At 45.2% G+C, this 22277-nt stretch overlaps 1 protein-coding gene across 1 annotated transcript; it reads left to right on the top strand.

The window, feature by feature from the left end:
* The first annotated feature begins 1472 nt into the window (after positions 1-1472).
* Positions 1473-17507, top strand: LOC137536991 (oocyte zinc finger protein XlCOF22-like). The gene is made up of 7 exons (XM_068259153.1): positions 1473-1574; positions 7716-7835; positions 9437-9571; positions 9657-9780; positions 10241-10338; positions 10465-10741; positions 13742-17507. The coding sequence occupies exons 1-7, from the start codon at positions 1473-1475 to the stop codon at positions 14743-14745; spliced, it is 1860 nt and encodes a 619-aa protein (XP_068115254.1). The 3' UTR covers positions 14746-17507.
* The last annotated feature ends 4770 nt before the right edge of the window (positions 17508-22277 follow it).

Here is a 22277-nt window from a genome sequence, read left to right as displayed (position 1 = left end):
ATGGGAGGACATTTCTTGCTGGTACTTTAGTTCCCAATGCATATTATGCAAAATAGTAATGGCATAACATGGACTGTAATAAATAATTGTCCTCACATCTCTAGTAACTGTAGTTTGGCTCAAGCACAATACAGGAGAAGATGAATGTGCAGCTCATCATCCAATCAGCAGACAGGATCACTGGCGACAATCTCCCCTCCCTACAGGAGCTTCACAACAGCTGATGCAAAAAGAGCCAACAAGAAGGCCACTGACCCCCCTTCCCCCTCTCCTGCCCAATCCATCTTCCATCACCTTCCTTCACTCTCCTGGTATATGAGTGCACAAGTCCAAATGGGGGTGACTGACTGCACCCCAACAAAGTCCATAAACTATTACAAACAAGGCTAACACTTCCTTATTAAGTGTTCGACTTTTATTCAAGAAAACGGCATAAACTAACTTTTTTTTTTTGCATATTCTTTATAAAAACCAACATTTTCACGGCTTGTTGTTTCTTGTCTCAAGCTGCATTTGGGCCACAACAATGGCCTAAAGGCACTCAATAAAAGTGATGTGTTGAGTCTGTCAGCTGCAGTACACGAAACACCAGACTGAACATTTTATAAGGAAGGGCTAGCCTTGTTTGTAATAGTTCTTCCTTCAGAAGTGACACACAGAGCATTCACACCAGAAACAGACAGACTTGGAGAGAGGTTTTATTCCAGGCAGTACCCCTTAGGGCCGTTTTTCTGGGAAGGTCTGGGCCATGGGCAGTTGATATGGAAGATGCTTTGCTGCACATGGAAAAGGAAGGCTGCTAATGGGGCGCAACAATAGAGGAGGGGAGCAGCTGCCCAAGGGAGCTGTACATGAAAGGAAGAGAGCACCATCGGGAAGCTAGTATACAGCCACTCCATTACCAGAGGGCCTCTGTGTGTGCCATGTCATGCTGGTGCTGCAGCACAATCAGATTTAGCACCGACAGCGGTGGAACTTAGGGAGGGGGGAAAACTTGGAATAGGCTGAGGCACTGAAGACCACAAGTCTGTGCTCCCCCCCTCCCCTGTGACCCTGGACCCTATGCCAGTGCATATGCAGACCTATGTATAAGACCTAATATTGGGACAATAAAGGAGTAAGGAGTGACAGGGGAACTGATTACAAAATAGGGAATATCCCTCCATGAAGGGACAGCTGGGACACATGCACTATCAGTCTCTGTCCTTACTGGAGAGATCAACTCGCTTTCCGACAGGATGGAAATGAAAGAAGTTATACCAAATCACAGGACACCGAACAGCAATAAAACCCCCAAAAGAGTAACTAATGCCTTTTCACACCGCACAAAACTAAAATAATTTACTTATCTGAAGTTGAGATTTAATGATTATGCACAGTTCATGCAGCCCTCATCTGATCAATGAACACAATACCAATTCAAACTATAGAACAAATACATGAGCGCTGCAGTTCCCCCTATTCTCCACAAGATGGTGATGTCACTTATTTATGCGGAAAGGAAGACACAGGAAGCCATAGATGAAGAGGGAGGAAGTACAGAGCAGACATTGCTGGGACTGGCAGCAGAAGAGGTAAGAAGAGAGTATTTTTTATTTACACCCAGTAACCCTCATATCTCTCCCCCATCACTAGCAGCTGCTGTTAAACACATACAGTATAAGGATCAGTGTATAGATTGTGTCTTCTTTATCCTCAGCTCCTCTACCAGAGGCCTGTGAGCTGGAGAGTTCTGTACAGAATCTTATCTGTTCCTATCACTGCACTTCTCAGTACAGAGAGCTCTGATGTTCCTGACATCTATTGGAGCCAATCTCCTAGCTTAGAAGTGAAAGCAGTGACTACTCCTGCCACCACTGGGACCTCTTTGGTCTTCACCCTCCTGAGTCTCTCTAGTTCCTCTCTCAGGCTCTGGTACTTCTCCAGTTCCTCATTCTCCTCCTTCCTGATGTTGCAGTCACATGGAGCTGCCACATCTGTTACCACTGTCTTCTGGTCCTTGTCTACTACCTTGATGGCTGATTGATTGTCCAGAGCCATCTGTAGATGTCCTACAGGATCTTAGCCCTGTTCTCCTCTGTAACCTTCTGTGGAATCTCCTATCATTTGGGAGGGTTTATCCCACATGCTGTGCAGATGTTCCTGTACACAATGCAAGCTACAGCATGTGGAGGTGCCATTCAGTGTATGCTGTGCCTGCCTGTGTCTTACACCCCGCCTCTATGTGCTCTACTGTCCCTGAGGCTTCTCCGTACAGCCTGCATCTTATCTCTGATGTGGATGATCACTTCTAAAGACCTGGTGCTTAGTAGGGGTGGTCAATGAGATGCAAATAATTCTGCCTTGATGCAGGGCTAAGCCAGACCAGCTGTCAGGGCAGGACTACCAGTAACCATGTAAGGGACCCACAGTGACTGGGGCCCTTCCTGCTGAGTAACATGCATTTGACTGTTTGCATGCTCCAGCAGTGTGCACTAAACAGGAGCAACAGCTGCAGAGTTAAGGAATTCCATGCTGATGTACTCAATTGGCGTACTTTTTTTTTTCAGCCACAGAGCTCATTAATTCACTGGCTATCCAGACCAGGACATACCATGTTTAGGTTATGTAAATAAAAAGAAGGTTTGGTGTTGGTTATAAGCTAATTTTATTCTTCTAATAGCTGAGCAACAGGTCAGACTACAGAGCAGTACAGAGCTTCTACACAAGTGCCCAGATGCACTCAGACAGCTGAAAATACTAGAGAATCCAGAATCCAGAATCCATTGCTCACTACCTTCCTCCCCTTTCTTCTCCCACTCTTCTTTAATAGTTAAGACTCCTGAATTAAAGGGAACCTAAAGCGAGAGGGATATAGAGGCTGCCATATTTATTTAAACAATGCATATTGCCTGGCTGTTTCCTGGTGATCCTCTGCCTTTAATACTTTAAGCCATAGACCCTGAACAAGCATGCAGATCAGGTGCTCTGACTGAAGCCTGGCTGGATTAGCTGCATGCTTGTTTCAGATGTGTGATTCAGACACTATTGCAGCCAAAGAGATCAGAAGGATAGCCAGGCAGTTGGTATTGTTTAAAAGGAAATCTATATGGAGGCTTTGCTTTAGGTTCCCTTTAAAGGGGAACTGAAGTAAGAGGTATACAGAGGCTGCCATATTTATTTCCTTTTAATCAATACCAGTTGCCTGGCAGCCCTGCTGGTCTATTTCTCTGCAGTAGTATCTGAATAACACCAGAAACAAGCATGCAGCTAGTCTCGTCAGATCTGTCTTTAAAGTCTGAAACACCTGATCTGCTGCATGCTTGTTCAGGGGCTATGGCTAATAGTATTAGAGGCAGAGGATCAGCAGGACTGCCAGGCAACTGGTATTGATTAAAAGGAAATAAATATGGCAGCCTCCGTATACCTCTTACTTCAGTGCCCCTTTAAAGATCTGTACCTACAAATGATCCCCAACAACCCCCCCCCCCTCCAATCAATAATGTTTTCTTATAATCTGTGGTGCTATCCCCAAGTATTGGAGAATCCTCAGTGTAGCCACCCAGCACTGCCGTGTCTGCACAGCCTCCTGAGTATAGTTAAATTCCCTACTAAAGCCACCCCCCCCCCCCCTTCCCCATGTGTCTCCTTCATTGAAATATACCCCAAGTATCCCTGTTGTGTTTTGGCCAAGATTAGAATAAAGGACCCTATTGCCACAGGGCTAAAATGTTGTCTTCTGTCCCCTGTCACCCTCCATTCCTCCCCCTTCCCTCCTCTCCTCCAAGGCCCATATACAATTAACTTTTCCTCCAGAGTTTTCTCCTAGGTTATATTTTCACACATTGTCATAAAAGGCCCTTTAAACCACCAGCAAGCAAGAAAACACTCAAAATAATTTTGATGGTACTTTTCCACCAACTTTAGGGTACATTTTCAATTGTAAAATGCTGAAAAATAATGTTAAAGAGAAGATGAAAACGATCTAATAGAAGACAACTCAGGAGAAAATGTAATAGCATATGAGCCCCAGTCTGTAACCGTTCTGCTCCTCTCTCCCTCCCTATATTTCCTTCCTTTCCACCTGATATCTCCCTCATTCCATTAGTATGTCACCCTAATTACTATTATAAGTATTTATATAGCATAGTAATAGTCTAATGTCCTACCATATTCTTATTATTAGCATGTATTTATATACAGTATAATCTCATTATAGTAAACTCTCAGGGACCAGGGAAAGTGGTTTACTATATTAGAAGTTTGCTATATCAGAAATTGTCCTATAAATGGCCTAGCATTCCCTGGTACATTATGTGCTGCAAAGGGCCAAGTTTGACCTTCCATTCATTGCAGGTACAGTACAAGCACTTGCACATTTGGTGAACTACAAGGTTAAGTATACCTTAGGACTTAATAGCCAGGATGGACCAATCATTGGTACAGTATCCAGGGCTTCTTAAAAATTACAGCCGTCACTGAATAGAGGCAGCCACTCGCTTCCTGTGAGTGGCTCCGATACCTCCGTGGGCGGGACTTGCAGCACGTGTCCTGCAAAACTTTCTGCTCATACTTGAGCCAATGATGAAGAAGACTCTTTTCAGAATGCAGCCAATCATGATAAGCCATGCGCATCTGTAATGCGAGTGGCTCTGATACCTCTGTAGGCGGGACTCCCCTCGCCACTCTCCTAAAGGGGCCCATACACCTAACGATTTTCCCACCGATGTACAGCCGTTTCGATCACAGTGATCGAAACGGCTGTGAAATCGACCCGCGCACCCCGCTGACAGAACGACCGATTTCCGTCCGAAATCGATCCTTTTCGTCGATTCCCATCGACCCATCAGTGCGGAAGATTTTTCTCGGTCGCGGGTCAGGAGTGCGTCGTTAGCGGCGTTCGAATGCCCGCCACCGACGCAATACAGCGGTAATACATTACCTGCTCCAGCCGGCGCGAGTCCCCTGCTCTTCTTCTCCGCTTCGAGCTCCAGACCGTTTCTTCTCTGCTTCAGGCTCCAGAGCTACACAGAACTTCCTGTCCCAGCAGGAAGTTTAAACAGTAGAGCGCCCTCTACTGTTTAAACTTCCCCCGGACAGGAAGCTCAGTAGCCGGAGCGGAGCCTGAGCAGAGAAGAAGACAGCGGGGACTCCAGACGGCCGGAACAGGTAATGTATGCAGGGGGGGGGGGGAGGAGCAGCGGCAGCTCCACAGACTGATCGGTTTCAGGCTGAAATCGATTCACAATCTGTTTGCAGTAAAGGTGGCCATACAATCCCTCTCTAATCAGATTCGATCAGAGAGGGATTTATCTGTTGGTCAAATCTGATGGCAAATCGACCAGTGTATGGCCACCTTTAGTTTTGCAGCGAGTAGGCCTGCTCTGATCTGCACTACAAGTAAAAGTAGCCTGTACTGCACTCCACACGCTACCAGGCGCGTCATCGCTAATAAGGGAAGAGATAACTGGGAGTGCGTACAATGCCGTGGGAGGACTGGGATAATATTTTATCAGTGAATTCAAATGGTAGTGGTAACTCGGCATCCTCTTTTGTTTATGTTCACATTATTCCTCATTTTCCCCAGGCTGCGTTTTTGTACAGTACTGTATATCCAGTGCTGGTGACATTCTTCTTGCCTTACAAATGTTATCAGGCATCAACTCACCTGCAACCAGTCTGAAGAGAGCAGCAGCTCATGGGTTTCACACTGACATACTGCATGTCACATGCACTGCCCATTGTTTACTATATCCAGAGTCAGCATCACCTAGGGTCCCAAAAACTTGTTTACTGTAACAGAAGTTTTATAATCAGAGTTTACTGTACCAGGTGTGGCTCCTAGAGTTATAATGGAGATTGGTTGGGACCTGGAAAGGTAGTTTACCATACCCAAATGTTTACTATACTAGAGTTTATTATAACGAGATTATACTGTAGCACTGACATCTTCTGCAGCACTTTACAGATTACATAGCCATGTCACTGACTGTCCTCAGAGGAACTCACAATCTAATCCCTTCCATAGACTAATCTAATGTCCTACCATGTTATTATTATATTGTATTTATAAAGCACTGACATCATGTTTATTTTATGGGGAAACACTGCTTTTTGGGAGGGCAGAGGGGAGTGAGGGGGCAGCCCAGTAAGTTTGCCGAGTATGGGGCCCACAAATTTCTGAAGGTGGCCCTGGGTTATGCAAATATATGCAGCTTGAAAATTGACCAATCAGTTTAAACCTTGGAGGGAATTGGTTGGTCCATTTTTAAGTTGCATTACTTTGCATGCAAAATTTACATAATCTTGCATCAACTTGAAATTATTTGCATCGTATTGACCATCCCTAGTGCTTTAGTGCCTTGTCTTCTTTCACGTCAGGTTTACTTTAATATTATAAAGTACTAGTAAAAAGGCCAGCCCATTAAAAACCGGGCCTAGGCCACGGCCGCTAAACCCCGGCAACGCACATACCGATGTGTCCTGCTCACCCTTCACCCACCGCAGAGATGTTGCAGTTGGAAAAAGCTGTTATTTCCCGCAATGCAATGAGGTTCTCAGACAGCAAACTGTCAAGTCTGGAAGCACGGACACACACACACACAGGGACAGGATGCAGAGACACAGGGGTTTTATTATATAGGATAACTCTCAGCCTCCACGATGCTGAGTGTGTGGCACATGTAACACTTCCCTGCCCTTATACAGCCCAGATTCCTGCAGTCTAGGCTTGGTAGGTTGTCCCGGAGCTCCCAGGATACCGAAAAATGACCAGAAGCCAATAGTGCAAACTGTTAGTAACACCTTGTAGAGTTAGTAATACTCATGTTTTGCAGGTTGCAAAAACAGGGAACCACCTTGCATGCAAAGATTCCTGCTTCTGCTCAGGTTGGGGTATCCTCCCATGGTGGTCGCTCTCCTGATAAATTCATTGATGTTGGGAGTTCTAACAGGCAGACTCTCAATCAGGGGGAGAAACTAAAAAATTCAACCTTAAAACAAAGGTGTAAGTTATGACAACTTTTGAGATCAGGTGCTCAGAATAATAAAACACATTAAAAGGTTAAAATAGAGAGTGATAAGTTGACCTAACTCTCCAGAACAGCACGCGTGGGCTGTTACACCGGCCCGCCAATAGGCGTCTGGATTCCCCTCCTTCCCTGCAAAATAGCAAGCAGGCAGCGGGGGATTTTTATACTCACCTCCGCTCACAGGAGTCATCTCCATGGCAACAGGATGTCACATGACATCAGGAAGCACCAGCGTTTTACATCTTGGCAGCCAGGCAACCATGGAGACATGGGACTTCCGTGAGCAGAAATGAGTTTCAAAATCCCCCGCTGCCCGTTTGCTATTTTACCGGGTGGGGGGGAAATTAAAAGAATGTTGCCCGGGTTGCGTAAAGTTTGCCCAAGCCTGCTCTAGAACAGTCGTATAATGGCTAGTGGGAAAGATATTTTATTCCCAGGTTGACTGTTCCTTCAGGACAAATTGTGCTGAGTATGAGGCTTTTGTTCCTGTCTCACCCTTGCCACTTGGCACAACTTGTTATTGACCTGAAGAAGCGGGGTAAATGTATTAAATGCGTAGTCATGGAGCAATATATATCTTTTCCATTAGCTGCTATATGACTAGCTCAACAACTTATCAGCCTCTATTTGACCCTTTTTTTTCTGGGCACCTCCTCTGAAAATTTGTCCTGCAGTCTAGATAATTCTCAATTAATCTGCCCACAGATAAGGACTTTGTGTATGGATCACATGACCACATCCGTGAGGATGGACGAGGACTGGAGTCACATGACTGAGAGGATATTAAACCTCACACTGGAGATCATCTTCCTGTTGACTGGAGAGGTGAGGAGGATTCTGGGAGGTCACATTACATCACTCTTATAAAAAAAGCACACACTTGACCTGAGTGGTGAAAAAGGATGAAACGGCAAAGTTCGAAATTGAACCATCGGGTTGATGGACAAGGAACGTGGCAGAGAGTGTTGACTTACCTATGTTGGCACCTCTCCCCAATGTGCTGCACACTGCTCTCCATCTTCCCGACATGTCTGGCTTCTAGTTGTAAAGGCAAAAGTGTCAGAAGGAGGAAGAGCAGCATGCAGCGTATTGGTGTGGTGGTGACATACTATATATACTCGAATATAAACTGTTCCGAGTATAAACCTAGGTACTTAGTTTTTCCTTCAGATGCCAGAAAAATTGTTTGACTTGAGTATGAACCTGGGGTAGAAACCCTGAGTGCTACTTTTAACATCCACATATTGCTTCTCTGGTGATCTATTGGTCTCCCCTTCCTACCCCATAAAGCATACCTGGTGTCCAGTGGTCTCCCCTCCTCCATACAGCATACCTTGTGTCTAGTCTTTTCCCCCTGCCTACCCCATAAAGTGTACCTGGTGTCCAGCGGTGCCCCCCCCCCCCCCTCCCCTTTGCATCGTACCTGATGCCGAATGGTTCCCCCATTCCTCTCTCACAGAGTGTTTACATGATGTCTAGTGGTTGCTTGCCCTCCCTCCCCTTGCAGAGTACTGGCAGCAGAACTGGTGGAAAAGCTTTGCACCTGATTCTTGGCCAGACATGCTGCACCGTGACTCTTTGTGTCAGATTCAACCTCTAGAGTTTGCTCACCACAAACACTAGAGGCCAAATCTAACACAAAGGGAGACAAGTAGACCAGGTGCAACATATCTGCCCCTGAATCGAGAAAGATGCTGTCAGTAATTTGCAAGGGGATGTGGGCAGCCACTAGACATTAAAGGAGAACTGTAGTGAGAGGTATATGGAGGTAGCCATATTGATTTCCTTTTAAGCAATACCAGTTACCTGGCAGCCCTGTTGAGCTATCTGCCTGCAGAATCACACCAGAAACAAGCACACAGCTAATCTTGTCAGATCTGACAAAAAATGTCAGAAACACCTGATCTGCTGCATGCTTGTTCAGGGTCTAGGGAAAAATGTATTAGAGGCAGAGGATCAGCAGGATAGCCAAGCAACTGGTATTGCTTAAAAGGAAATAAACATGGCAGCCTCCCTTATCCCTCTCACTACAGTTCTCCTTTAAGAGAAACACGCTATGCGAGAGGAAGGGGGGAACCACTAAATACCAGGTTCGCTTTATGGGAGAGGAAGGGGGGACAACTAGATATATGACCTGAATATAAACCAAGATTTTGCTTTGGGGGGGAATAGTAGGAGCAAAACAATCTTAGTTTATACTCTAGGTAGGATACATACAGTAGGTGAGTTGACTCTCTGCTTTGGCCCAAACCCACCAACTTGTAGGTTCAATTTCATACCCGCTGGCTCATCCCCGATGGTGAGTAGTATTATGGGAGGGTCACATGACATTACTCTTGTCTTTATTAACAAAGCACACACCTGACCAGAGTGGTGAGGGGGATTCTGGGTGGTCCCATAACATTGCTGGTGGTTTTTCAATACAGGTTATTCTTCCTGTGAAGTCTGGTGACCAGGTGACAATCACAGTTCCCCCACCTCACTTCCTGGTGCCTGAGAGAAACATGAAGAAGAACATTCTACAAGCCATCAACAAGATCACTGAGTTGCTGATGGGAGAGGTGAGCAGTGCTGGGAATTATTGGACATTGCCCATTAATGGCAAGAGAGATGTCTGAATGGTGACTGTGTCATTGTGTGTGTCAGGTTCCTATAGGTTGTCAGGATGTCCCAACCTTCTCCTCCAAGGTGGGCTGGCAGAGTGTAGAAGGACACAAAGACCTCTCCAAGGACATCATGACAGAGAACCAGCCGCCCCTCACATCACCAGGTAAGAGGAGACGTATGCTTCTTATAGAGGAGAGAGCAGTACGGAGAGTTCACCTAGATCCCCATTATCTGATAATCACATAGAGACAATGGGGTTGATTCATCAACTCACGATAAAAGGCAGCAGCGCAACTTAAATACAGCACTTGCATGCTACACGCGGGAGTGCTGCTTTGCATGCAGTGCTAAGTTACGGGTGCTCCTTTTAAAAGTAAGTGCGCTCTTACAAGGTAACTTGCGCTCCTTCATGTAGAGCAAAATGTGAAGTACCCTGGTCACGATACTTCTTGTGTTTCATGAAGGAGCGATTGGTACCTTGTAGGGGCGCATGTATTTTTAAAAGGAGCGCCAGTAACTTAGCACCGCACGCTACGCAGCACTACCACATGTAGCATGCGAGTGCTGTATTTAACTTGATAAATCATCCCCAAAGTATGCAGCCAGTGTGGTATTTCCTACAGATGGATCCAGTAACAGCAACCAACCAGAGAGATGTACAGGTGCTCTTTATTCCCATGATTGTCCACAGGAAGATCACACCATCCCCCACCATTATCAGGTAGGTGGAACTGAAGGTTTAAACCTCAAAAGTGACACCAAACTCTATGAAGTTATATTCTCTGTGGTTTGTTTATTAACTCTTACCATTCTAAAATTTTATTTGTCTTGATTTTTTTAAATCTAGGGTATAGAATTTACTGATCAGAAAACTGACATTGAAGAGAAACAAGAGGCTCATGTGAAGGTTCAGCAATCTGCAGTGGAAGGTGAATTAATGATATCAATAAAAAAGGAAGAAGAGGAGATGTATTTGAGGAGTGATCAGCACTCTATGGAGAAGGGTGACATGATGGGGACAAGTAAAGAGAAAGAAGAGACATATGTAAGGAGTGGTTATAACCCTACGGAATATGATATTATAACAATAAAAGAAGACAAATGTTCCCTGAATATTAGCACAGGTAAGTTATAAACATCAAATGCTGAGATAGTTTTAGCTGATGAGATTAGATGGGACTAATTGCTGATCAAAGTTTAAGTTTGGGCTGCTGAGATCAGTTGAAGGTGATCAACTTAGTGATGGGTTAAGATAAGTTTTAAGTATATGACAAAGTGAAGAATAGGGACAAATGAGGCATTTAGAACCAGGTGAGGTTAAGGTAAATCTCCATTCCTCAGTATAACATCATAGCACCATAAAATGAGGAGGGGATACTGTACACCATATGAAAGGCCCATCTCCATTCCTCAGTATAACATCATAGCACCAACAAATGAGGAGGAGATACTGTACACCATATGAAAGGCCCATCTCCATTCCTCAGTATAACATCATAGCACCAACAAATGAGGAGGAGATACTGTACACCATATGAAAGGCCCATCTCCATTCCTCAGTATAACATCATAATACTAACAAATGAGGAGGGGATACTGTACACCATATGAAAGGCCCATCTCCATTCCTCAGTATAACATCATAAAACCAACAAATGAGGAGGGGATACTGTACACCATCTGAAAAGCCCATCTCCATTCCTCAGTATAACATCATAGTGCCAACAAATGAGGAGGAGATACTGTACACCATATAATAGGCCTATCTCCGTTCCTCAGTATAACATCATAGCACCTACAAATGAGGAGGAGATACTGTACACCATATAATAGGCCCATCTCCATTCCTCAGTATAACATCATAATACTAACAAACGAGGAGGGGATACTGTACACCATATGAAAGGCCCATCTCCATTCCTCAGTATAACATCATGGTGCCAACAAATGAGGAGGAGATACCGTACACCATATAGTAGGCCTATCTCCGTTCCTCAGTATAACATCATAGTGCCAACAAATGAGGAGGAGATACTGTAAACCATATGAAAGGCCCATCTCCATTCCTCAGTATAACACCATAATACTAACAAATGAGGAGGGGATACTGTACACCATATGAAAGGCCCATCTCCATTCCTCAGTATAACATCATAGCACCAACACATGAGGAGGAGATACTGTACACCATATGAAAGGCCCATCTCCATTCCTCAGTATAACATCATAATACCAACAAGTGAGGGGGGGATACTGTACACCATATGAAAGGCCCATCTCCATTCCTCGGTATAACAGCATAGTACCAACAAATGAGTAGGAGATACTGTACACCATATGAAAGGCCCATCTCCATTCCACAGTATGACATCATTGCACCAACAAATGAGGAGGAGATACTGTACACCATATGAAAGGCACATCGCCATTCCTAAGTATAACATTATAGTACCAACAAATGAGGAGATACTGTACACCATATGAAAGGCCCATCTCCATTCCTCAGTATAACATCATAGCACCAACAAATGAGGAGGAGATACTGTACACCATATGAAAGGCCCATCTCCATTCCTCAGTATAACATCATAGCACCAACAAATGAGGAGCAGATACTGTACACCATATGAAAGGCCCATCTCTATTCCTCAGCATAACATAGTACCAATAAATGAGGAGGAGATACTGTACACCATATGAAATGCCCATCTCCATTCCTCAGTATAACATCATAGTACCAACATATGAGGAGGAGATACTGTACACCATATGAAAGGCCCATCTCCATTCCTCAGTATCACATCATAGTACCAACAAATGAGGAGGAGATACTGTACACCATATGAAAGGCCCATCTCCATTCCTCAGTATCACATCATAGTACCAACAAATGAGGAGGAGATGCTGTACACCATAAGACAGGCCCATCTCCATTCCTCAGTATATCACCATAGTACCAACAAATGAGGATGATATACTGTACACCATATGAAAGGCCCATCTCCATTCCTCAGTATCACATCATAGTACCAACAAATGAGGAGGAGATACTGTTTAATGTATGAAAGCTCTACTATTGTGTAGATACTATACACCATTTTAAAGGCCCAACTCTTTTCCCATCGTAATTTTAACAAGTAAGAAGTAGATGGTATGTTGGGGCTATACACTATTGAGTCACATTATTATGACCATTGACCACCTGTTAATATCTAGAGTAAGGCCCTCTAGCAGCACGGATGTCAGGGATTTGCAATGCGAGTGACTCAGTAAGAAGCTGGATCATTGCTGTGAGTGGGTCTAGCTGAACAGATGGGAACTTTACGGTCTTCCTCACCACAAACGACCACTTTGTTTCCGAGCTCCAGCTTCCAGCACAACCGCCTCAGACAAATAGAATCCTCCTAGTGTAAAAACTTCACAGCTTTTTATTTCCATAAAAGGTTTCACTAAAATCAGTGCACTCACATGCGTGATACTAATACATGCTTGAGTACATGCGGACTCTCCCCATATGCTTGTGGCTCGAGTGGCTGCGAATCATCCCTCTCTCTCCACCATCAACCTCTGCCCATTTCACATCCAGTAGCTTGGATCTCTGCTACACATGTTAGATCACGTCACCATGCCCAGACTGCCCAAATACTTCTGTCATTAAGACTCATCAGGAGCTTGGGCCAGTCACTAGGGTCCTTTAATTTGGTGAGACCCCCACTGTTGGGTGTGATGATGGGCTATCACCTGTGTAACCAGCAGACAAGTATACTGAGCAACAGACAAGATTATGAAGGGCCTATGTGAGGGTCAAAGGCACAGGCTATTTGTGCTATACGTTGTTTATGGTCATTTTCCTAATGACAGCCACAGTTGGTATATTGGTAATGTGCTGCTTTCCCTCCTTATATACACAGGAATTCTGCACTTGAATTATGAATTCGTTTATTTGCTTCACGTCATGATGTCAGAGATAGGGAGTGGTCATAAAAATGTGACACAACAGCGTATTTGGACTCATTTTATAGCTCAGTGAAACTGTTCATTATAAAACCAATGTTCTAAGACCCATTAAATTTAAGCTGGAAAAATGATCATGATTCAGAATTTGTCATTTCATTTTCCCATAGATGGACACGATGTTGGGAGCTCCTCAGAGGAACATCTTATTCAGAGGAGTTCAGCTCCACAGTCACATCAGAAGCACGTAATCGAGTGTCCTTTTACATGTTCAGAATGTGGGAAAGGCTTTCTTTGGAAAGGATACCTTCTTTCACACCTGAGAAGTCACACAGGGGAGCGGCCTTTTTCATGTTCAGAGTGTGGGAAAACATTCATTCGGAAATCAAATCTTGTTGCACATCAAAGAATTCACACAGGCGAGCGGCCATTTTCATGTTTTGAATGCGAGAAGCATTTTAGTCGGAAAAGTGACCTTCTTAGACACCAGACGCGTCACTCAGGCAAACACCCTTTTTTGTGTTCAGAGTGTGGGAAAGGCTTTGCTCAGAAAAGAGACCTTCTTAGACACCAGACAAGTCACACAGGGGAGCGTGCTTATTCATGTTCAGATTGCGGGAAACGTTTCGCTTGGAAAGTAAGCCTTGTTGCACACCAGAGAAGTCACACAGGCGAGCGTCCGTTTTCTTGTTCAGTGTGCCAGAAGGGCTATTTCCAGAAGGGACCACTAATTATACACCAGAGAAGTCACACAGGTGAGCATCCATTATCATGTTCAGAGTGTGGCAAAGGTTTCCATTGGAATAGAGACCTTCTTATACACCAGAGACGTCACACAGGTGAACATCCATTTTCATGCTCAGAGTGTGGGAAAGGTTTTGTTAGGAAAGCAGACCTTCGTTCTCACCAGAAGAGTCACTCGCATGAACGTCCATTTTCTTGTTCTGTGTGTGGGAAAGATTTTGTCCAAAAAGGAGGCCTTGTAATTCATCAGAGGAGTCACACACGAGAGCATCCCTTTGTATGTTCAGAGTGTGGTAAGGGTTTCAGTCAGAAAAGAGACCTTCTTAGACACCACAGATGTCACACAGGTGAGCGGCCTTTTTCTTGTTTAGAATGTGGGAAATGGTTTTCTCAGAAAGGACATTGTACACGAGAGAAGGCACCGAGGTGAGCGTCCTTTTGTGTGCTCGGAGTGTGGGAAATCTTTCTTTGAGAAAGGAGACCTTGTTAAGCACCAGAAGTTTCATGCTTCTAAAAGTCCTTTAACATGTTAAAATGGTGTAAAGAGTTTCCCTCCCAAAGGTAGGCTCAGTCAACTCCATATACTTCACATTCACAAAGGTTATTTTTAAGACTCAGAGTGCAGGAGGTGTACACAGATGAAGTTAAGCTTATTGTATACCAGAGAAGTCACAGAAATGAATGGTGTTTAATATGCTTAGAGTGTGAGAAAGAGTCTTCCAGATAAATAATCTTCATACACCATTAAGACAGTACATGAAAGGCTGCACATGGAGTGTGTGTGTGTCTGTGAGTGAGGGGCAGTTGTACATGAAGGGCTGCACATGCAGAGGGGGGCTGCTGTACATGATGGGCTGCACATGCAGTGGGGGCTGCTGTACATGATGGGCTGCACATGCAGTGGGGGCTGCTGTACATGATGGGCTGCACATGCAGTGGGGGGCTGCTGTACATGAAGAGCTGCACATGCATTGCGTGAAGGACTGCACATGTATTGAGGGGCTGCTGTACATGAAGGGCTGCACATGCAGTGGGGGGCTGCTGTACATGAAGAGCTGCACATGCATTGGGGGGCTGCTGTACATGAAGGGCTGCAGTGCACATGCAGTGGGGGCTGCTGTACATGAAGGGCTGCACATGCAGTGGGGGGCTGCTGTACATGAAGGGCTGCACATGCAGTGGGGGCTGCTGTACATGATGGGCTGCACATGCAGTGGGGGGCTGCTGTACATGAAGGGCTGCACATGCAGTGGAGGCTGCTGTACATGAAGGGCTGCACATGCATTGCGTGAAGGACTGCACATGTATTGAGGGGCTGCTGTGCATGAAGGGCTGCACATGTATTGAGGGGCTGCTGTACATGAAGGGCTGCACATGGAGAGGGGAGGGTTGCTGTACATGAAGGGCTGTACATGCATTGAGGGGCTGCTGTACATGAAAGGCTGCTCCTGCAGTGGGGTTTGCTGTACATGAAGGGCTGTACATGCAGTAAGGGGCTGCAGTACATGAAAGGCTGCACATGGAGAGGGGGTTGCTGTACATGAAGGGCTGCACATGCAGTGGGCGCTGCTGTACATGAAGGGCTGCACATGCAGTGGGGGCTGCTGTACATGATGGGCTGCACATGCAGTGGGGTGCTGCTGTACATGAAGGGCTGCACATGCAGTGGGGGGCTGCTGTACATGAAGGGCTGCACATGCATTGAGGGGGCTGGTGGACATGAAGGGCTGCCCATGCAGTGAGGGGGCTGGTAAACATGAAGGGCTGCACATGCATTGAGGGGCTGCTGTACATGATGGGCTGCACATGCAGTGGGGGCTGCTGTACATGATGGGCTGCACATGCAGTGGGGGCTGCTGTACATGATGGGCTGCACATGCAGTGGGGGCTGCTGTACATGATGGGCTGCACATGCAGTGGGGGGCTGCTGTACATGAAGAGCTGCACATGCATTGCGTGAAGGACTGCACATGTATTGAGGGGCTGCTGTACATGAAGGGCTGCACATGCAGTGGGGGGCTGCTGTACATGAAGAGCTGCACATGCATTGGGGGGCTGCTGTACATGAAGGGCTGCAGTGCACATGCAGTGGGGGCTGCTGTACATGAAGGGCTGCACATGCATTGGGGAGCTGCTGTACATGATGGGCTGCACATGCAGTGGGGGCTGCTGTACATGATGGGCTGCACATGCAGTGGGGGCTGCTGTACATGAAGAGATGCACATGTATTGAGGGGCTGCTGTACATGAAGGGCTGCACATGCAGTGGGGGGCTGCTGTACATGAAGAGCTGCACATGCATTGGGGGGCTGCTGTACATGAAGGGCTGCAGTGCACATGCAGTGGGGGCTGCTGTACATGAAGGGCTGCACATGCAGTGAGGGCTGCTGTACATGACGGGCTGCACATGCAGTGGGGGCTGCTGTAGAAGAAGGGCTGCACATGTAGTAGGGGGCTGTTGTACATGAAGGGCTGCACATGCAGTGGGGGCTGCTGTAGAAGAAGGGTTGCACATGTAGTAGGGGGCTGTTGTACATGATGGGCTGCACATGCAGTGGGGTTTGCTGTACATGAAGGGCTGCACATGCAGTGGGGACTGCTGCACATGCAGTGGGGACTGCTGCACATGCAGTGGGGGGCTGCTGTACATGAAGGGCTGCACATGTAGTAGGGGGCTGTTGTACATGAAGGTCTGCACATGCAGTGGGGGGCTGCTGTACATGAAGGGCTGCACATGCAGTAGGGGGCTGCTGTACATAAGTGACTGCTGCTGGTTTTACAACTTTTTTGTTTCTTTTTTTAATCCAGATCACTGTTTTTTGCTGTTTTATGAAAGGAGTCATTTTTAATGGTTTTGGGTGGGGCTACTGCTGCTGCCTGACTGGTCATACTACAGTGGGCGGAGCAAGGTCTGAACTCCCTGAGAAGATCATAGCCTGTCACTCTGAATGTCTGCCGAAGTTCTGCAGTTTCATCAAAGTTCCTAATTTTCCACAAGCTATTTTTAAATATCATACATGTGTTACTTTCTTTTCTGATTCAGTTGTGGAGCATCTCAACTGTTTCTCTGTTGCATTAAAAATTACTTCTGTGAGAGAGTACTGAGTGTATTTATTGGGATCATCTTGCTTGTGTCAATCACTGCATGAGGTTGTGAGAATCTCCACATGTCGTTTGCTGCTCTCTTCCTCTGAGAAAAGCTGATGTGGCAGTAATTTCATGCTATTAAAGAGTACCTGAGATAGGCTTACTAAAAGATTTAATACTTACCCGGGGCTTCCTCCAGCCCCATGAGCTCTGATGCGTCCCTTGCCATCCTCCCGAGTATCTCCGTTCCGCCACAATCAGCCCCGGTATTCTGGCTCAGTCGTGGCAGTTGCAGTTTCTGTGCATGCGCAACTCCTCCATGCAGGTGCAGAAGAGCCCGACTGGCGCGACTGAGCCAAACTACAGAGGCACTCGGGTGGAGGGCGAGGGATGCATCGGCGCTCATGTGGTGGGAGGAAGCCCTGCTTAAAGGACAACTGTAGTGAGAGTGATATGGAAGCTGCCATATTTGTTTCCTTTTAAACAATACCAGTTGTCTGGCAGCCCTGCTGATCTATTGACTGCAGTAGTGAATGAATAACACCAGAAACAAGCATGCAGCTAATCTTGTCAGATCTGACAATAATGTCAGAAACCCCTGATCTGCTGCTTGTTCAGGGTCTGTGGCTAAACGTATTAGAGGCAGAGGAACAGCAGGACAGCAAGGAAACTGGTATTGCTTAAAAGGAAGTAAATATGGCAGCCTCCATGTACCTATCACTACAGTTGTCCTTTAAGTATTATTATTAAGCCCATCTCAGGTTTACTTTCAGTATAACAAAGGAACTGTAGTGGAAATCACTCAATTAATAAAATTGCTTATTTTTTTACAATATTCATTTGTAGATTATTTAGTCAGTTTGCCCATAGTAAAATCTTTCCTCTCCCTCATTTACATTTCAAAATAGGGTGCGACATCTTTACCACTGTCAGGTGATCTCTGCGGAATGTTTTTGGTTACTGAGAGTTCTGAAGCCAGTACAAAATATACCTGATATCTCAGAATGCTTGGGGGGAGGTGGGTGTTCCGCATATTAAACAGACTAGATTAAGCATCACTGGGAGGACTGGGCAACATACAATATATAGATGTAGGAAGTGTTTCTGATGTTTCTGATGCTAAAAAATTACTGTAAAAGTGGGTATCATGAATAATATACTTAATATACAATGATATACAGTCTACTATGTCTCTTTACAGTGCCTCTTTAGTAACATGAGGAGAGAGCAGTTAGGCCCTTTCACATCGAGTCAGTTGATAACATTGCATTGCAGGGTAGCAGAAAAGACACACCACAAATTACTGCTGTGGTGATGCCATACACTGAGGCAAACAGCTCATTGCTACTATAAACGCACGCGTTTGAACACTACTTGATGTGGATTGGCCCATAAGAATATTGCGTTGCAATGCAGTGATATTGCCCATTGTGAAAGAGCCCTAAGCTAAATCTAGTTCCACCAGTTAGTGCTGTAACTGGAGAAGTGGAAGGTATACTGTAGACTAAAGGCTGGTACACACCATGCAATATCAGATCCTATTGCCAATTGAAAAAAATGATCAGATTGGGTAAAAAATATACAGCCTACTGATTGCCAGCGACTGATCCCAAGATCAAAATCTATCTCTTCTATTGGAAGCAGATCGAACATGCTGTGAAATATCAATTGAAATACTGGCTATCATGTTCTTTCGATTCATTTTTGATTGATATCCAGTGGGAAGAATGATCGGAAATCTGATCACTCGTTTGAATAGGATCTGTGGTGACAATTGCATGGTGTGTACTAGGCTTAAAGAGACACTGAAGCGAAAAAAAAAATTATGATATTATGATTTGTATGTGTAGCACAGCTAAGAAATAAAACATTAAGATCAGATACATCAGTGTAATTGTTTCCAGTACAGGAAGAGTTAAGAAACTCCAGTTGTTATCTCTATGCAAAAAAGCCATTAATCTCTACGACTTTCAAAGTCGTGGAGAGGGCTGTCTTCTGACTTTTATTATCTCAACTGTAAGTGAACAGTTTTCTTTTTATCTGCTAGAGGAGAGGTCATCAGTTCACAGACTGCTCTGAAAGAATCATTTTGAATGCAGAGTGTTGTGTAATCTGCACATATTAGAGAATGATGCAATGTTAGAAAACACACTATATACCCGAAAATAAAAATGAGAATATTTTCTTTGCTGCTAATCTTCTAGTAATTATTCATAGTACACAACCAATTCATTATATCATATTTTTTTTTCCGCTTCAGTGTCTCTTTAAGAGATGCTTGTTGTCCTTTACTAGGGTGGGAGTAGAGGTGTACTCAGACAAAGTTGATTATACTGTAAGTTGTGACACAGTTTTCGGCAAATGAATGTGCTCTGAGCCAAACAGTGAATAGAGGTTCCATATATTGAGGAAGGATACATTCAACACTGTTCAGCAGTTTATTGCATTTACTATTCATTAATCATTTATTGTATTTATAAAGCGCCAACATATTACGCAGCGCTGGACATTAGTTAAGGTTACAGACAATATTTAGGGGTTACATACAGCAATAAGACACTGCAGGAATACATGCAAACGAGATCACACAGCACAGTATGAGTACCAGGTAATGCTTAGTCAGTCACTGGATGGGAGCATGGAGATTAGGCAAGTTGAGTTCATTCAAGACTTCAGTCAGATCCATAGGATGGGTGTACAGTAATGGAGGTGCATGAGCAGGTAGGACACAAAAGGAGGAGGACCCTGCCTGAAGGCTTACAATCTAGAGGGAGAGGTGGGGACACGAAAGGTAGGAGACCAGAGTTCAGCTGCGGGTTTAGAGCACTAGTGAGGGGTGGTAGGGCAGAGTGAAAAGGTGAGTTTTGAAGGCCTTCTTGAAGATATTGAAGGAGGGGGCTGCCCTAATGGGTGGAGGTAGGAAGTTCCATAGTGTTGGAGCAGCTCTTGAGAAGTCCTGGAGGCATGCTTGGGACTGGTTGATGCGGAGGGCGGTCAGGCGAAGTTCATTGGAGAAGCGGAGTGAGTAGCTAGGTGTGCACCTTTGGGTAAGATTGGAAATGTAGGTTGGGCAGGTTTTGTGGACAGATTTGTAGGTCAGACACAGTAACTTGAATCTGATTCTGGACTGGATAGGAAGCCAGTGGAGGGATTCACAGAGGGGAGCCGCCGTGGTGGAGCGATGGGAGGAGTGGATAATCCTGGCTGCCGCATTCATGATGGACTGCAGAGGGGCAATTGGGGTCATAGGGAGACCAGACTATGAACATTTAGATGATAGATACCTACCCACTAATCTAACAGTTTAAACATAATTCATACCTGGGGCTGCTAGCCATAAATGGTCTACAATTTCTTTTCAAATAACAGAAAAATATTGGCAGCACTCGTAGACTTCAAATGAAATGAAACCAACAGAGGTGTGCAAGTTGTGTAATTTGCCCATATTTCAAGCTCTGCATCAGGGATGTTCATCCAGATTCCAGATACCCGAACTATCCAGATATCTGAACGTTTTTCTTGTATCCGAACTCGGATACGGATTCCAGATAGCTGGATAAATCCGGAATGCACTATCCGAGCGAATCCAGATATGTATTAGGTATCCGGAAATCCGTCCAGATACCTAGTTCGAGTACTCGATCCAGATAGCGTAACCACGGAGATGACGTCCATGACATCATTGAGCCAATCAGAGGGCCCCCAGCTGAAGCCCTAGAAACCAATCACAGAGGGGAACCCTGGCCAGCCCCACCTGTGTATAAGGCAGGCGCCATGATAAGAATCTCGTCCTTGCTTGTGACTACTCACTGAGAGATATCTCCAGTGGTGTTGGCTAAGCAAGTGCTGTATTACTGTGTTAAACCTAGCGTTTTTGCTCCTGTACCACACCAGTATTTTATTGTTTTTTAGTTAGCTAGCTTGTATTTTGGATTTTAGTCAGTGTGACAGTCAGACTCAGTGCTGCAGCTGCTAGGCTAGGTTAGGGCCTGCTGTGTGCACAGGCTAGGCCTGCTGCCAGCCTTAGCTACAGTATAATTTATAGGTTATTAGGGATTAGATTACTGTACTACTAATAGTCTTATATTGTGTGTAGTTAGTTGTTAGAGAGAGTACTACTACTGTGTTCGCTTCATTTACTACAGATAGTTACTACAGTGCTGCTGTTAGAGTCAGTCAGTGTGTGACAGATAGACAGTGTGTGCTCCTGTCACTCCGTCAGTTGAAGTTCTTCTAGTACTGCTACAACTAGTCTACTACTACCAGTTATTTATAGTTAATTTGTATTGAGTTAGCTTACTTTAATTGCAGTGCTGTTACAGTGTGACAGATAGACAGACAGTTTGTGTGTCAGTGTGTGCTACTCTGCTGTCACTCCGTTAGTTGAAGTTCTACTACGGCTACTATCTACTAGAACTACTGATTTGAATAAAGTACCAGTACCCCACTTCATTTGGACACATATAAAGTTGTGCTATGTCTGCTGACACTGGCAGCCAGGGGATTGGCAGCATGAAAAGCAAGAGGAGAGGGAGCAGCATTGCTGCCACCATCGTGTAACGATTGGTGTCAGCACGCAGAGAGAATCTGATTATTAGAGGTCTGCAGTATCACCAAGAATGCAGATACACGCCTGATTATCGATGATCTGCAGAATCAGCGATAATACAGATGTTATACTAACCTCTGGACACCAGAATAGTGAGAGTGTTATGAGTGTTTGGTGCAACAGTAATACTTTGAGTGGAGACCACCAGAGGAGCTGGCGACCTAAGACTGCTGAGGAATTCACCCCTGACTGTGGGTGATATTCCTGCAGCCTGTGGACCCCTGGGCGAGGGACCGAGGCTGGGTTGCAGGAAGCCCTGCAGCTAA

This window comes from Hyperolius riggenbachi, chromosome 10 (genome assembly GCF_040937935.1).
Source record: "Hyperolius riggenbachi isolate aHypRig1 chromosome 10, aHypRig1.pri, whole genome shotgun sequence".
NCBI classification, from domain to species: domain Eukaryota; kingdom Metazoa; phylum Chordata; class Amphibia; order Anura; family Hyperoliidae; genus Hyperolius; species Hyperolius riggenbachi.
The sequence above is the reverse complement of the archived record's forward strand: the minus strand, read 5'-3'. Positions and strand labels throughout refer to the sequence as shown.

What these genes read in the sequence shown, in the direction of transcription:
- LOC137536991 (XM_068259153.1), top strand. Translation starts at nt 1,473, where the DNA reads ATGGTGATGTCACTTATTTATGCGGAAAGGAAGACACAGGAAGCCATA. An exon ending in TGGGACTGGCAGCAGAAGAG is followed by an intron (nt 1,575 to 7,715) that starts GTAAGAAGAGAG and finishes ATCTGCCCACAG; the next exon opens with ATAAGGACTTTGTGTATGGA. An exon ending in CCATCCCCCACCATTATCAG is followed by an intron (nt 10,339 to 10,464) that starts GTAGGTGGAACT and finishes TTTTAAATCTAG; the next exon opens with GGTATAGAATTTACTGATCA.